The sequence below is a fragment of the Euphorbia lathyris genome, chromosome 3, assembly GCF_963576675.1.
Source record: "Euphorbia lathyris chromosome 3, ddEupLath1.1, whole genome shotgun sequence".
In the NCBI taxonomy this organism is placed as follows: Eukaryota; Viridiplantae; Streptophyta; class Magnoliopsida; order Malpighiales; family Euphorbiaceae; genus Euphorbia; species Euphorbia lathyris.
Window position 1 is genome coordinate 16,999,367 of NC_088912.1, and position 14,322 is coordinate 17,013,688.

Below are 14,322 nucleotides of genomic sequence, written 5' to 3' on the forward strand. Positions count from 1 at the left end.
ATTTTTGTCTGGACATGAGATAATACCTCTGAATCATCCACCCCTAAGCTAGTGAAAATGCCCTCAAAATGACTTTGGAGAACCTCCTCAAGCTCGTTGCCCCATGTAACTGCCCTGCCAGATCCATCTAGTAAAGAGAAGAAACTATTTTTATGTTTCCTTGCGGATGCATAAGAATGGAAATATTTTGAGTTTGAGTCCCCATCTTTGAGCCAGAAGAGTTTAGCTTTTTGCTTCCAGAAGTCTTCCTGTTGTTTCAAAGTTTTAGAATACAGTGAGGAGGCATTAAAAAACTGCTCAATACCATAGTCATCCTTCCGTCCTCTGAATTTTTCCATTACTGATCTCGTGACTCCAAGAGTTTTTTTTTGAAATTAGATTCTAGATTTAGGCTCCATATCTGTAAAGCCATTGAACATCTTGATATTCTTTCAGTGATAGGGCAGCCAACTGACGAAGCCTATGAATCCGCAATTACCGTTGCACAGTGCTCTTCTCTTATCCAAGCATTTTCAAACCTGAGCCGCCGTTTTGAAGACTTGCAAATCCACGATTGCATCACAAGAAGTAAGGCCGAATGATCTAACACTATAGTTGTGATGTTCTGAAGATTTGTGTTGGCAAATGAGGCTTTCCATGCTGAATTTACCATTACTCTATCAAGCCTTTCCTCAATCCAGTGACCAGTTCCCCTTCCTACTTCCCAAGTAAACGGATGTCCACTCATATCAACTGTATAAAGCTCACTATCCTCTACCGCTGATTTAAACCCATCAAGCAGCCAATCCGGTTGTCTTCTACCACCAACTTTTTCTTGAATGTTGAGGATATCATTGAAATCCCCAATGCAACACCAAGCCTGCCCATCTTGCTCCTTGAGGGATCGCAGCACGTCCCAAGATGCGTAGAGTCTACTTCTCACGGGATAACCATAAAAGCCAGTAACCCTGCATTTTATAATGTTAGGAAAAATAATTAAAGAATCAATGAAATTTTGGGATGAGGAGATGATGTCTACGCTGATAGACTCTTTCCAAAATAGTGCAAGGCCTCCCCCATGACCATGTCCGTCGACCACAAAATTACCTGCAAAACCCAACTTTCTACTAACACCTACTACTTTCTCTTTTTTTTTATCATTTTTCCATAAGAAAAAGTACCACGGGCTTATGAATCCTGATTAAGTCCAAGAGGACATTCACTGTATGTGGGTTGCCCATCCCACGACAGTTCCAGCTTAGGATACTCATTGCTGTGGGCGGACCTGAGCTGTCTACCTCCATCTCCCCTTCCTCTATTCTCGGCCTTTTCGGGTCATGAGTAAAACCTGAACCATTCCCTGTCAATTTTTGAGTCACCGACCCTGTCATAATTAAAGAATCAGCCCCCTTCTCATCTACATTGCGCACCCTTCCCTCCTCCTCAGAATTATCCCTTAACCATTCTCTTCCTGTTTGGTAAATGTTTCGTCGAAGAGCTGCCCTTAAAAAGCTGCCATATTGTCTTTCTGTAGAGGGATTTGGATCATCAAATAAAAGCACACAAAATTTATCAGAGTGTCCGATAATACCGCAGTAAAAGCAGAAACTAGGTAAACGTTCGTATCTGAAATTGACCCAGAACCACTCTCCTCCACTTCTTTTTAGCTTCTGCCCTCTCTTGATAGGTTTCCTTACATCAATGGCCACTTTAACTCGCAGATAGTTACGACAAAGTCCGGAAAATTTTTTGGTATCAGTTTCCACAAACTGACCTATGTAGTTCCCCAAAATTTTGCAAACGTTTTCTGTTTGGAACCCTACTGGAAGATCTGAAATTTGAACCCATATAAGTAAGTTGGAGAGGTCTACGTGAAGAGCCTGTTTTGTTATCTCTAGCCTTTTGATGATCAGAACATTTTGATTGAATGTCCATGGGCCATCGTTCAATACTCGAGAGATATCCAATTCATGATAGAACTGGAATAGATACCGTCCTTCCCTGTCGGTTTCAGTAATAGTTACACCTTTAACTAGACGCCAGATAGCGGCTAGGGTACACTTCATACTATCAAAGTGAGTAGATTTTGCTGTCAAGAACTGACCGATCACAAATAAGGATGGCTTTGAGAGGTCCACCGGTGCATCCTCTGCTGATAATATAAGGCCATGATCGTCATCATCATTAATTCAATCGAAGTCGGGCATATGCATCAAGGATTCCCTTCCCTTTGTCCATCGCGAAGAACCCTAAATTAAACAATAACCTTAGATTAGTTACTTGAGAACGAATTCAAATGGTCTGTGATCTGGTATTTGATATCGGTGTCGAGTGCTCGTTTTTATTTGTTTGGAATTCTGGGATTGTGATTTGGGAAGAGTAGTGATTAGAGATATCCTGGATTTACGAATCGTGAAAGGTCGTGATTAGGGGATGATTATGAATTTGAGTGATCGCTTTTTGGAATTCTGAAATTGTGATTTGGGAAGAACAGCGATTAGGGATTTCCTGGTTTTACAAATCGTGAAAGGTCAAGATTAAGGGATGATTATGATTTATGGATTGGGTAAGGTAGGTTTGGGAATAGATGAGATGTTGAGGAATTGACGGAGTGAAACAGCGATTCCGGTGGAAATTACCAGGGATATAGGGTGAACGACTTCTCAGGGGAGAAGACCTAAAACACTCAACAGTAAGATCACAGTCGCACCAAATATCATAATCCCAAACTCAAAACAGTAAAACTCAATCGCAAGAAGCCAACAGCAAAAATCAAAGAACCAAATCGCAAAACACAGAAAGACCAAGAACTCGCGACATCCAGAAACCAGCGACACACTAAGAGAAAACAACGAAGCAACTTACAAGTTCAACCGGCACACCCAGCAGATCTAAATACGTCGTTGCCAATTGATTTTTCTATAACGCTTGTAATTTTGAATAAAGGTTTTACTTGCCACTTAATATCTAATCCATTCTAACTTTATTTACACTATACAACACAAAATTGACTTTAATGATCATCGATATATAAAATTTGACTCCATGTGCCTCTATTTTTTTTTGGCAGTATGATTTGATATTTCAATTTAATATATTGAACCTCCAATAATTACAATCAAATATATAAAATTATACTTCTGTTTATAATATTTATCTTTTAATTGTTAAAGCACAATAATTCAGAAATATAATTAATGTTAACTAAAAGACTTTGTTATCCTTGTATTAATTGCATCCATTAATTAATTTTTATCTATTTCTAAAATAAAAAGATAACTTAAATAGGAGTATATTTGGTAAAACATCAATTAGTGTACATGGATTGAATCAAAATATCAAACATTTTCTTTTCCTTTTCTACCAAAAAAAAAAAAAAAAATATCAAACATTGTCATGGAACCGATTGAACTAAAAGCTCGAACTGATAGTTAAGGCTCACAGGCCCATCCCGCCATGTGTTTTAATTCCACAAATTAATAAGGCTATCAGGACTCGAACCCTCAACCGTTTGGTCCTAGAGGCTTTGATACAATGTCATGGAACCGATTGAACTAAAAGCTCAAACTGATAGTTAAGGCCTAATCATATATCTTATATTAATCTCTGACAAACATTATGGAACAAAAATTTTCTTTAAAAAGACAAATATTATGGAACATAGAGTACTTTTTAGCATTTCTTTTGAAATGATATACTTTTAGCATTTAAAACAATGTTTTAACATTTTTCTTATAGTTGTATTATAAGATAAACTACGCAAATTGAAATTTAGGTCTATTTCAAAAATTTAAACTTCATTTTCTTTTTAAAAAGGTCATTGTCGTTATGGTCAATCAAGGTAGAAGAAGTCACTAGAATAGTGACATAGCTACCACGTCGAAACGGACTTATCTTTATGTATGACATGTTAGTCACGTGACAACAGAAAAAAAAACATAAAAAAAAATTGTTTATTTAACTCAACTGCTTATTTTTTACTATCATGTGGCACACATTTGACTGGCATGTGGTAAAAGTAAGTCATTCCAATGTGACTAGGTAATTGTTTGTGTTAAATTAGCCAGATTTACTTTATTGAAAAGGAAAGGAAAATCCAATGCATTTATTGAAAGAAAATGAAGTTTAATAACATTTTTACAATAGACATCAAACTTCAGTAACTACAAGTGCGATTTACTATCGCATTATATATAAATAAAAGGGATAAGATGCAAAAAAAAAAAAAGTACTTCTAATGTTTACAGCTTAGAGCAATTTTATCCATAACGTATAAAATGATGCAATTTTACTCCTAACCTTGGCAGTCAAGAGCAATTTTACCCCTAACATTGACAAGTTGGGTCAATTGCAGACATTATTTAAAACATAGATATTTTGTTCTTTATTTTGTATTAATTACATATCAGTTCGTTTAAAAAAAAAGATTTCATATTTTTCTGTGATTTAATAATAGAATTAGAGGTTAATATTTATTAATTCGGCAAAATATTTTGAATTTTTTTTGTCCAACTTTTAAAATAGACACTATATTTTTTAATTTTTAAAAAATTTCTTTTTTAAGTCTAATCATATGTTTATGATCTGTCACTAATTAGTGATAAAATTACCCACATGTGAAGTGTAGATGACAATATTCATGACCAAGAAGACAATTTGATAAATTATTTCTAAAATTGACCCAACTTGACAACGTTAGGAGTAAAATTGTATCATTTTAGACGTTGGGGATAAAATTGCCCCAGTCTATAAACATTAAGGATATTTTTACACATTATCCCTAAATAAAACTACTTCCAAACTATTAAAAATATAATAATTATAAATGCAGATGAATTTTAACTAAGCTGGATATATATTTATGTTAATTAGAGGCTTAATCAACAATGAAATGTGTCAAATTCAATTTAAAAAGCTTAATCAAAATTAATGATTATATATACATAATAAATAGCTAAAATTATGTATATTTTTATAGGAAAATCATCCAAGGAATTCAAAGATTATTCTCTAATTGGAGACGCTAAAGACAAAACTTTTGGAGTGTTTAATGGAATTGCCATTATTGCCACGGCTTATGGCAATGGGATCATCCCTGAAACCCAGGTAAAGATTAGTTCCTTTTCTGTAATTAAGCCTAAATATCTGAAAAATAATAATTGAATAATATTTAGCAATAAAAAATTATTATTTTTTAAAATAAAAGTAGGGTAGAGGCAATGCAACCGAATAAAGACATCCAAACTAGGTTGACATCCGCATACCGAATAAAAAATTAATTAATTTAAACTGTTGAAATTTTATTTAATGAAAACATTAGTTTTTTTTTTGGTAATAAAGGAGGGCCGAGTCCAAAGCAAACAGAAAGAAAACTAAAAGTTGATATTCCGGCGTGTGGAACGTCCATGCCGATCCGCACTCAGAATAACCTGGAGGCCTACAGGAGGCACATCACACTCGTGACGACCCAAAGAACAAGATCCTACGAAATTCGCCATCCAGTCAGCGGCTTTATTACCTTCTCTAAACACATGAACCAACCTAACCTCCCAACACCTCAAACGAAGCTCCTGACACTTCTTAATTAACCAGGCGTACGGATGGTGCACTCCGCTCATGTCACACCCGACCCTAGACGACCTCAATCGGCATCGGACGTGAAATAGAAAGATTGTAATCAACACTTAGGAGTCTCCAATTTATCCCAATATCATAATATCATATATATTACAATTGAAATACCAAAGTTCTAACCATAATTCTAACAATAAGCAGCCAACGTCCAAACATCGCCTAATCGGTTGGTAACCTTCTCTATATCCTGTACTTTATCACCTAAAAACATTAAAACATTTAAAAACGTGAGACAAAAATCTCAGTAAGAAACTATCAGCTATAAAAACCAACTTTACTTAACATAGCTACATATATACGTTTATAAAGGGATTTAATCAAAACCTTATAAACTATACTCAAAACTTAAGTGTATAATATAATCATCAAACCTTATAAAATATACTCAAAACTTAAGTAGTAAACCAAAAACATAATAAATATATAATATTGTATCCATTCTTGAGTTCAAAACCTTATAAAATATTGTAATCAAATAAGTGTTTTATCAAACCAACTTGTATTTAATCAAACGTAAAACCTGATATCAAAATCAATAATAACCGAAAACATAATCCAAATGAACTTAAAACATTGTATCCATCCTCGAGTTTTTCCCCTTAAGTATCAATCCATAACCACATATATAATCGAGACGTCTCTTAACATTGCCTATCCCATATGGTCTTACCCAACACTTCACTGCCATACCCAATAGGGCTTCAGACTGTGTACACAGGCCATGTCCCTCACTGAACATGGTCTTCAAATATGGAACCACCGATCCGGATAACTCTCGATGGATATAAAATCATAAAATCATAACGTGCTCAAATTTCCTTTCACAATCAAATTCCAAACTATTACATAATCATAAGTCATTTGGCTTCAATTAGCCATTTTGTATCATAAAAATCATATTTGGACTTCAAAAATAATAACAACAATAACCTCAACAGATTTCTCAATCCAAAAACAATTCGTAATAAATCTTCAAATTCATTTTGTTCAATATAAATATATATCGAAACCAAAAACATATATGTATATATGTAAACCAACCAAATCAAGCCTTAAAACAACATAATCAAGTAAAATCCGATATTCACATAAAAACATAATCAATAGCTTCATTTGAACCGTAAGTTCACAATAAAAAGCAAAATCATGAAAAACCCTAATTTTATAAAATTCACGCATAACCCTAAAATATCAATTTCTGAAAAATCTTTGATATATATTTATCTATCTACATAAAACTCAAAATATAGTTGATAGTTACTTACCTTGGCTACTAATTGAACCGTTCAATTCTCCTCTAAATTTTGTCTAAGACATTTCCCTCCACACACTGTCGAAACTCAAAAACTCTTCAGTTAGGACTTAGATCTATACATAAAGATGCTATGGTTTCAATTTCGAGTGATTCGGACGGTCGAATCTCCGTAAATCAAAGAAATGGTGAAGAAACGGTTCGGAATCGATAAATCTGCAGAAGAAGTAGAAAGAAGAGAAAAAGAAAAAGTAAAGATGATGATGGTGGTGGATCATACGGGAAGGTTTGGGATATATATCCCAAATCTGGCAAATATCCCTTTTGGTCCTCCATCTTTATATAATCTTTTAATAATTACCCTAAACTTTTAATTTACACCTAAACGCATCGAATTAACTCCAAATTTTTCCTATAACACCAAATAAAAATCACATACCCCATAATTATAATATATATTAATATCTAGATATAAAGTCTAGAAATTTAGACACGGACGTGACAGCTCAACCCTAGTATGACATCAAGGAGGGCTTTTGAGTCCATTTCCATAATAATTTTTCTATACCCCTTATTCCAAGCCAGCTTCATGCCTAAGTAAATGCCCCAAAGTTCAGCAAGCGTGGCCGTACAGACACCAAGATTAACCAAGAAACCACCTTTCCAATCTCCCTGATGATCACGGATCAGGCCTCCTGCTGAGGCATACCCGGGATTTCCTTTGCTAGCACCATCAGAATTAATCTTCACCCATCCAGGTTCAGGGGGAAGCCAACTTATCCAGATTAGGCTCTTACCTGACCCGCCTTTAACAATAAGCAAAGCTTGCGCCTGTTTGAGCTCCACAGCTCGGTCGGCAATGAACAAAGCCTTGTTATCCGGGGGTCTCTTGAAAACATTAGTTTGTTATCGCTATTATTAATTTGGTTAGAATTGTTATATCAATAGAGAGCCTTTATGAGGTTTTTTTTTTGCGTACTATGCGCTAATCCTAGAGTATAATTAGGGTTTGTGCCGTTCTCATGTTTACGAAGCTTTTTCGTCGTATAATGATGATGGAAGAGATCAGAGAGATGTGGGAGGAACTAAAATTAACTGATGATGAAGATGTAGTGTTAAAGGTGAACGATAACCAGACTTTTCCCGATGATAACAAGGAAAAAATATTGTTGGAAGGTCGGTGAGAACAAAAATTTTGAACCTACGGTGCATTCCAATGCGTTTAATTCTATATAGAAAAGGTATTGGACTCCGTTTTGGTGTGTTGTTTTAGAAAACTTTATTTTTGCTAAATGTTGATCAGAAGTGGACTCTTTATGAGTTGGTTGATTTTTGTATTTTGACACACCCGGCTAGCCGAGAAATTAGTCAACCAGGGTCCACATGTTAAAACAGAGATTCCAGATTCGTTAATACAACTTATTAGTTTTAATTTCATTGTCTTTTAAAACGTTATGCTAACTCCTATTGTTCATTTTTTTTATTAGTGTGGATGTTCACATGACATGCGTCGAAAGAGTAAAGCTCATATCACATACGTCAAAAGCGTAAATAAATGTGAAAAGTAAATTATAACAAACTTCGAAATGGGTACATATTTCAGGGTGAATATAAGAGGAAAATGATTAGTTCATAAATACATAAATGCACGAGGGGATGCGTCTTAATAAATTTAATAAAAATAAGATGAATGAATAAAATAAAGGCAAAAAAATATAATTAAGCCTTTAATAAACTTTGGTTGTTTTAAGGATTAAACTCCTGATCATTTATTTTTCTATATTGATCTCTTTATCATTGATTCTATTATGGATTAGGTCCTTATTTAACCTTTTTGTTGAGTTTGGACTGCATACTTCATTAGGGCGATTCGACTTGTTGACATGGAAAAATAAAAATAAGAACTCCTTGACTATGAGAGATAAAAAATTAAAAACTAAAACGAAATTATAGAAATTAACTTCCACTATATTCTTCTAAACTCGATTTTCTCCTCGCCCATTTTATGATTTTCAACATTAGAACCACCAAATCGATCTTCTCATCTCCTAACTCGATGGAAAAATTAAATAAAGACCAAATCCATAACAAAATCAATGATCAATGGCTCAATGTGGAAAAGTATTTGATCAGAGACTTGATCCTTAAAATATGTAAAGTTTAGGGGTTTAATTATTTTATTTTATTTTTGCCTAAAATAAAATACATATTCGTATTCCGCAACTCAAACCTTTTCTTCCAAATGACAAAAATACCCTTTTCATCATGAAACTTATAGTGAGCAGGCTCTAGTTGCCTAAAACAACATGAATAGATATTATGTACGTCAATAAAACAGTAAAGAAAAAATAGGATCTTGGAGAAAAAATAGGATCTTAGAGAAAAAATAGGATATTGTGATAAATCCTCTTGGCGATTAACCTTGTGCTCGTCGTTCGGTCTCCCAATGGAGACCCTTCAGCCGCCCGTCTTCGGCCGGCTGCCGGCTGACCCCTCGCATCCGTTTTCTTCTGATCTACAGGGCCTTCGTGGTCGAGATTGAATCCTGGTGTGGAGCCACCACGCAGGAACTGGAGAGACCTATTGCTCAATAAAGAAATGCTACCGGGTAGAATACTTTATGAAATGGGCGGAGTAGCAGAAAATATAGCGAGAAATTCTATTTCAATAGAAGCATCCAAAATGCCTATACGAGTCGTGAGAATGGGAAAGTGGTGATTACTGTTGATGAGGCGAATCCTTTATACCCAAAGGTATCACTTGACTCATCCCTGAAACAACAATTAATAACTCAATGGAATAGTGCCCTAATCATTAAGCTGCTTGGGAGAAAGCTGGGTTATATAGCCTTCCACAAGAAGGTTTCAGATTTGTGGAAGCCGATTGCCAACTTTAAGATGATGGAAATTGGGAATGGTTTTTATGTTGTTAAATTTGATGACCCCCTGGATAGAGAGTATGTAATATTGGATGGACCTTGGATTATTCAAGGAAATTATCTGACAGTTCGTACCTGGTCCCCCATGTTTTCTCCTTCAGATTCCCTGATTGAATCTACCCTTGTGTGGCTTAGGTTCCCTCAAATACCATTGTTCTATTATAATCAAGATGTTCTTTTGGCTATTGCCGAAGTTATTGGAAAGCATATTAAGGTCGACGATAACACGGCCTTTACTGATTGTGGTAAGTTTGCAAGGGTCTGTGTTGAGATTAACCTGCTGAAACCCCTTATTGCTTGTTTTGATCTTGATGGGATGGAGCAGAGAGTAGAATATGAAGGTTTACATACCGTGTGTACTGGCTGCGGTCGTTATGGTCATCTTAGACAGGTTTGCTCCTGGCCTAGTGTCAATGAAGTTTTGTGCACAAGAGTGACACGAACTGAGAGTGATACAATGGAGCAGACTAAGAAGCATATAATGGATCCTATGATTGAAGGAAACAATAGTGAGTCAATTCTGATTCCCGTTGCTACTATTTTAAGTCGGGAGGAGCATGAGTATGGACCTTGTATGGCTGTGCCCCGAAGGAAGCAAGCTTCTCGTGTCGTAGTCCCTTCTAAGCCGCTTGCTGTTGACCCTAGGAATGTTGATGTGGATCCCTTTGAGGGAGTCCATTCGGATTGGGGTAAAAGTAAGGAAATTGGTAGTAAGGTCTTTGCTAGCTCGGGGCTAAATGAGGCTGCTGCGAGTCGAAACAAGAAAGGGAAGAGGTTGAATGTGGTTACAAGTAGCAGCTCTTTTGTGAGCAAGAACTCTTTTGGGGACTTGGCTGGTCCTGAGTCGAATGAGGCTAACAAGGCCTTGAATTTGGCTCCAACTGGCTTTGATGCAATGAAAAATAAAGGTAAACGGATTCGGTTGTAGTCGGATGCTGGGGGACAGACTAGCGGCCTCCATTCTAGTCAAAGTGAATTTTTGGCTACTGGTAGGATATCTGAGGAGTTAGAGAACATGGAAGGAGTTGTGGAAGAGAGGTTGCACCTCCCTAGATAAGCGTTGTTGGTGTTCTTTGCTTCTCTTTTTGTTTTTCCTTTAATGCGTTTTGTCATTTGGAATTGCTTTGGCACTGGAGGAAGGGTCTTCCAGAGGTCGTTGTTTCATCTTATTAGGACCCATCGCCCTTCTATTGTTGTTCTTCTTAAACCTAGGATTCTAGGCTCCCGTGCTGACCAAATTCGAAAAGGTATAGGGTTTAGTTTTATGGAGATTGTGGAAACTGATGACTCAGGGGAGGGATTTGGATGTTCTGGGACGCTGCTGATGTGCTAGTTGATGTTCAATACAAAAATTACCAGTTTATTCATGCATGTGTCACTATCCTAGTTGGTAGCTTAATGGGAGTTAAGTTTGAGCTTACTGATGTTTACGTAAGACCCCAGGGCACTGCGAAGAGTCAATTTATGGCCGATATGGTGAGTGTGGAGTCCTCTGTCAGACTTTCCTGGGTTATTACAGGAGACTTCAACTGTATTAAATCTGTTGAGGAAAAATTAGGAGGCTCAAGTGTTTCTGCTTCTCGTTGTGCTTCTTTTTTTAATTGGATTAACTCTCTCCAGCTCATTGATGTGGGGTTTGTTGGCCCCCCTTTTACTTGGTTCCGCGGGTGCTCCTCTCGCACTCATGTTGCCTGTAGGTTGGATCGGGCTCTGTGTGATTCTGGCTGGAGGCATTTGTTTCCTAACGGGATTGTTCGGCATCTCCCGAGACACAACTCTGACCACACGCCTATTTTGATTGATGTAATGGATGGTAGCCTGAGGCGTAGCCGCACTCCGTTTAGATTTCAGGCTGCTTGGGCTGAACACCCTGGTTTTGCTGATGTCCTTAGAGATAACTGGGATGGGTCGAATGGGTTGGTTAAGGGCCTCCAGCATCTGGCTTGTAGTCTTCAGAATTGGAACTCTAGCACTTTTGGTAATATCTTCTTTAGAAAGAAAAGGCTTATGGCTTGTGTTGATGGTGTTCAAAAAAGGTTGTGTCAGGTTAATGAGGGAGGCCTGTTTAAACTGGAAAGATGATTGTCTAATGAGTTGTTGGCGGTTCTTCTGCAGGAGGAACTTCTTTGGTTCCAGAAATCCCATATTCAATGGATTAAATGTGGTGATCAGAACTCCAGGTTTTTTATCCTTCGACCTTGATCCGTAGGAGGAGAAATCGCATTGATGGTCTTAAAGATATTGGGAGTGAGTAGATTTGGGATGATAGTCGTCTGAAGCAGCTGGCAGTTAGCTACTTTCAGGGGGTGTAAATGGATGACACGAGGGGTAGACCAAAGCTCAGGACTTGTTAGAGTTTTCCGAATTGGAACGCTACGGCCATTGAAGGTCTGAACATGTTGTTTTCTACTGAGGATGTCAGGAGAGAAATTTTTGATATGCCCCCTTTTAAAGCGCCTGGTAAAGATGGGTTCCAGGCTTTTATCTACCAGAAGTTCTGGGACATCCTTGGGCCCGCTGCTTTCACTTGTGCTCTGAAGGCGCTCAATTCGGGAATTTTGGAGGAGGGTTTGAACACAACCCTTATTATCCTTATTCCTAAAGTGACTAATCCTGTTAACCTGACCCAATTCTGGCCCATTAGCTTGTGTAACGTACTGTATAAGGCCATCACTAAATGCTTAGTTCTGAGATTAAAAGAACACCTCCAGTATCTCATTGGCCCGTGTTAGAGTAGTTTTGTTCCGGGTAGGTAGATTTCTGATAATGTTATTCTTATGCAAGAGGTTGTGCATTCCCTTAAATGAAGATCAGGTAGAACGGGAGTCATGATCCTTAAGTTTGATCTGGAGAAAGCTTATGACCGCATTAATTGGGATTTCCTCCGTGATACGTTGGTGCTTCTTAATATTCCTCCTCATTGGGTGGGCTTGATTATGACTTATGTTTCCACTCCGCGAATGTCAGTTCTGTGGAATGGAGAAGAGTCCTAGGAGTTCAGCCTGAACCGTGGTCTTCATCAAGGGGATCCTCTGTCCCCTTATTTGTTTGTGCTTTGTATTGAGCGGCCGAGCCATCTTATTGGTGATGCCATTGGGAATGGGAGCTGGAAGCCGATACAGGTGTCTAGAATAGGTCCTAAGCTCTCTCATTTGATGTTTGCTGATGATATCGTGCTAATGGCGCATGCGTCGGTAGATCAGGCCATCACGATGAAAGGCATCTTGGACAGTTTTTGTTTTGCTTCAGGGCAGTGTGTTAGCTTCTCCAAATCGAGGGTCTCCTTCTCCTCTAATGTTTTGGAGTGGGTTGCTTCTAGGATTTGCACGGTGTTGCAAGTGGCACCGACTACGAACCTAGGTAAGTATCTGGGAGTTTTTCTCTTCCATAAATATGTGGATCGCAGTGACTTTCAGCATGTAGTGGATAGAGTGCAGAATAGGCTGAATGGGTAGAAGAGTCATTGCCTATCCCTTGCTGGTAGAACCACCCTGATTCGCTCTGTTGCCTCCTCTATTCCTTCTTACATTATGCAGACGACGATTATGCCGATAAATATGTGTCACCTTTTGGATCGTTTGAATAGTCAATTTTTATGGGTTAGTGTGGGTAGCCGGTGTAAAATTCACCTTGTCCGATAAGACATTGTGTGTCGGCCAAGATGTTGGGGTGGCCTGGGAATTTGCACCATGCGGGAGTTTAATTTGGCTATGGTGGCGAAGCTTGGTTGGAGGTTAATCATTGAAGATTCGACCCTTTGGGTTCAAGTTTTGAGGAATAGGTATATGAGAGGTACGTCTGATCTTAAGGAGATTCGTGCTAAGCAAAATTCTAGTCATGTTTGGAAGAGCATTGTGCAGGGTTCAATTTTATTGAATCATGGGCTTGAAAGGCTCGTCCGGAATGGTACTTCAATGAAATTCTAGACTGATAGATGGGTGGGGGATAGCACTCTTGAGGAAAATTGTATTTCAGTGATTACTGAGACTGTTAGAGGTAGATCTATAGCTTCCTATTGGAGGAGGGAAGGGGGCTGGGATTGGGAGATGCTTCATGGTCTGATTCCGAGCTCTACTTTGCTTCATCTGGCATCAATGGTCGTTTTTCCTAGCGACGAGCAGCAAGATTCTTGGAGGTGGCGGCTCACTAGTTCAGGTATGTTTAGCGTCAAATCTGCGTTTAGTTTAACCCAAGTCCATGGGAGGGATTTGATGCATACTAAGAATTGGAAGATGATTTGGAATTTGCAAATCCCGCAGAGATTGAAATACTTTATTTGGTTACTAATATATGAAGCTGTTTTGGTTAATGCAGTTCGGATGGCGAGACATTTGAGTGAGTCTGATGTGTGCTTAGTGTGCAGTTTGTCGGAGTCATTATTGCACGTTTTGAGGGACTGCAGTGAGACTGTGGGGCTTTGGCGGATCCTGATACCTACTGCGGATTGGATTGAGTTTTGCCACGCTGATCTTAGTTCTTGGCTGTTAGTTGGTCTCAGTAAAAAGGGGAATTGGCGTGG

The 14,322-nt window shown here is 37.9% G+C and overlaps 1 protein-coding gene across 1 annotated transcript in view; it reads left to right on the forward strand.

Annotated features, from left to right (window-relative positions):
* The window catches only part of LOC136222548 (GABA transporter 1-like), a 49,029-nt gene that overhangs the window by 11,027 nt on the left and 23,680 nt on the right, over nucleotides 1-14,322 (forward strand). The window contains exon 4 of the mRNA XM_066010310.1: nucleotides 4,958-5,085. Within this exon, the coding sequence (XP_065866382.1) occupies nucleotides 4,958-5,085 (128 nt within the window). The remainder of the gene's footprint in view (nucleotides 1-4,957; nucleotides 5,086-14,322) is intronic.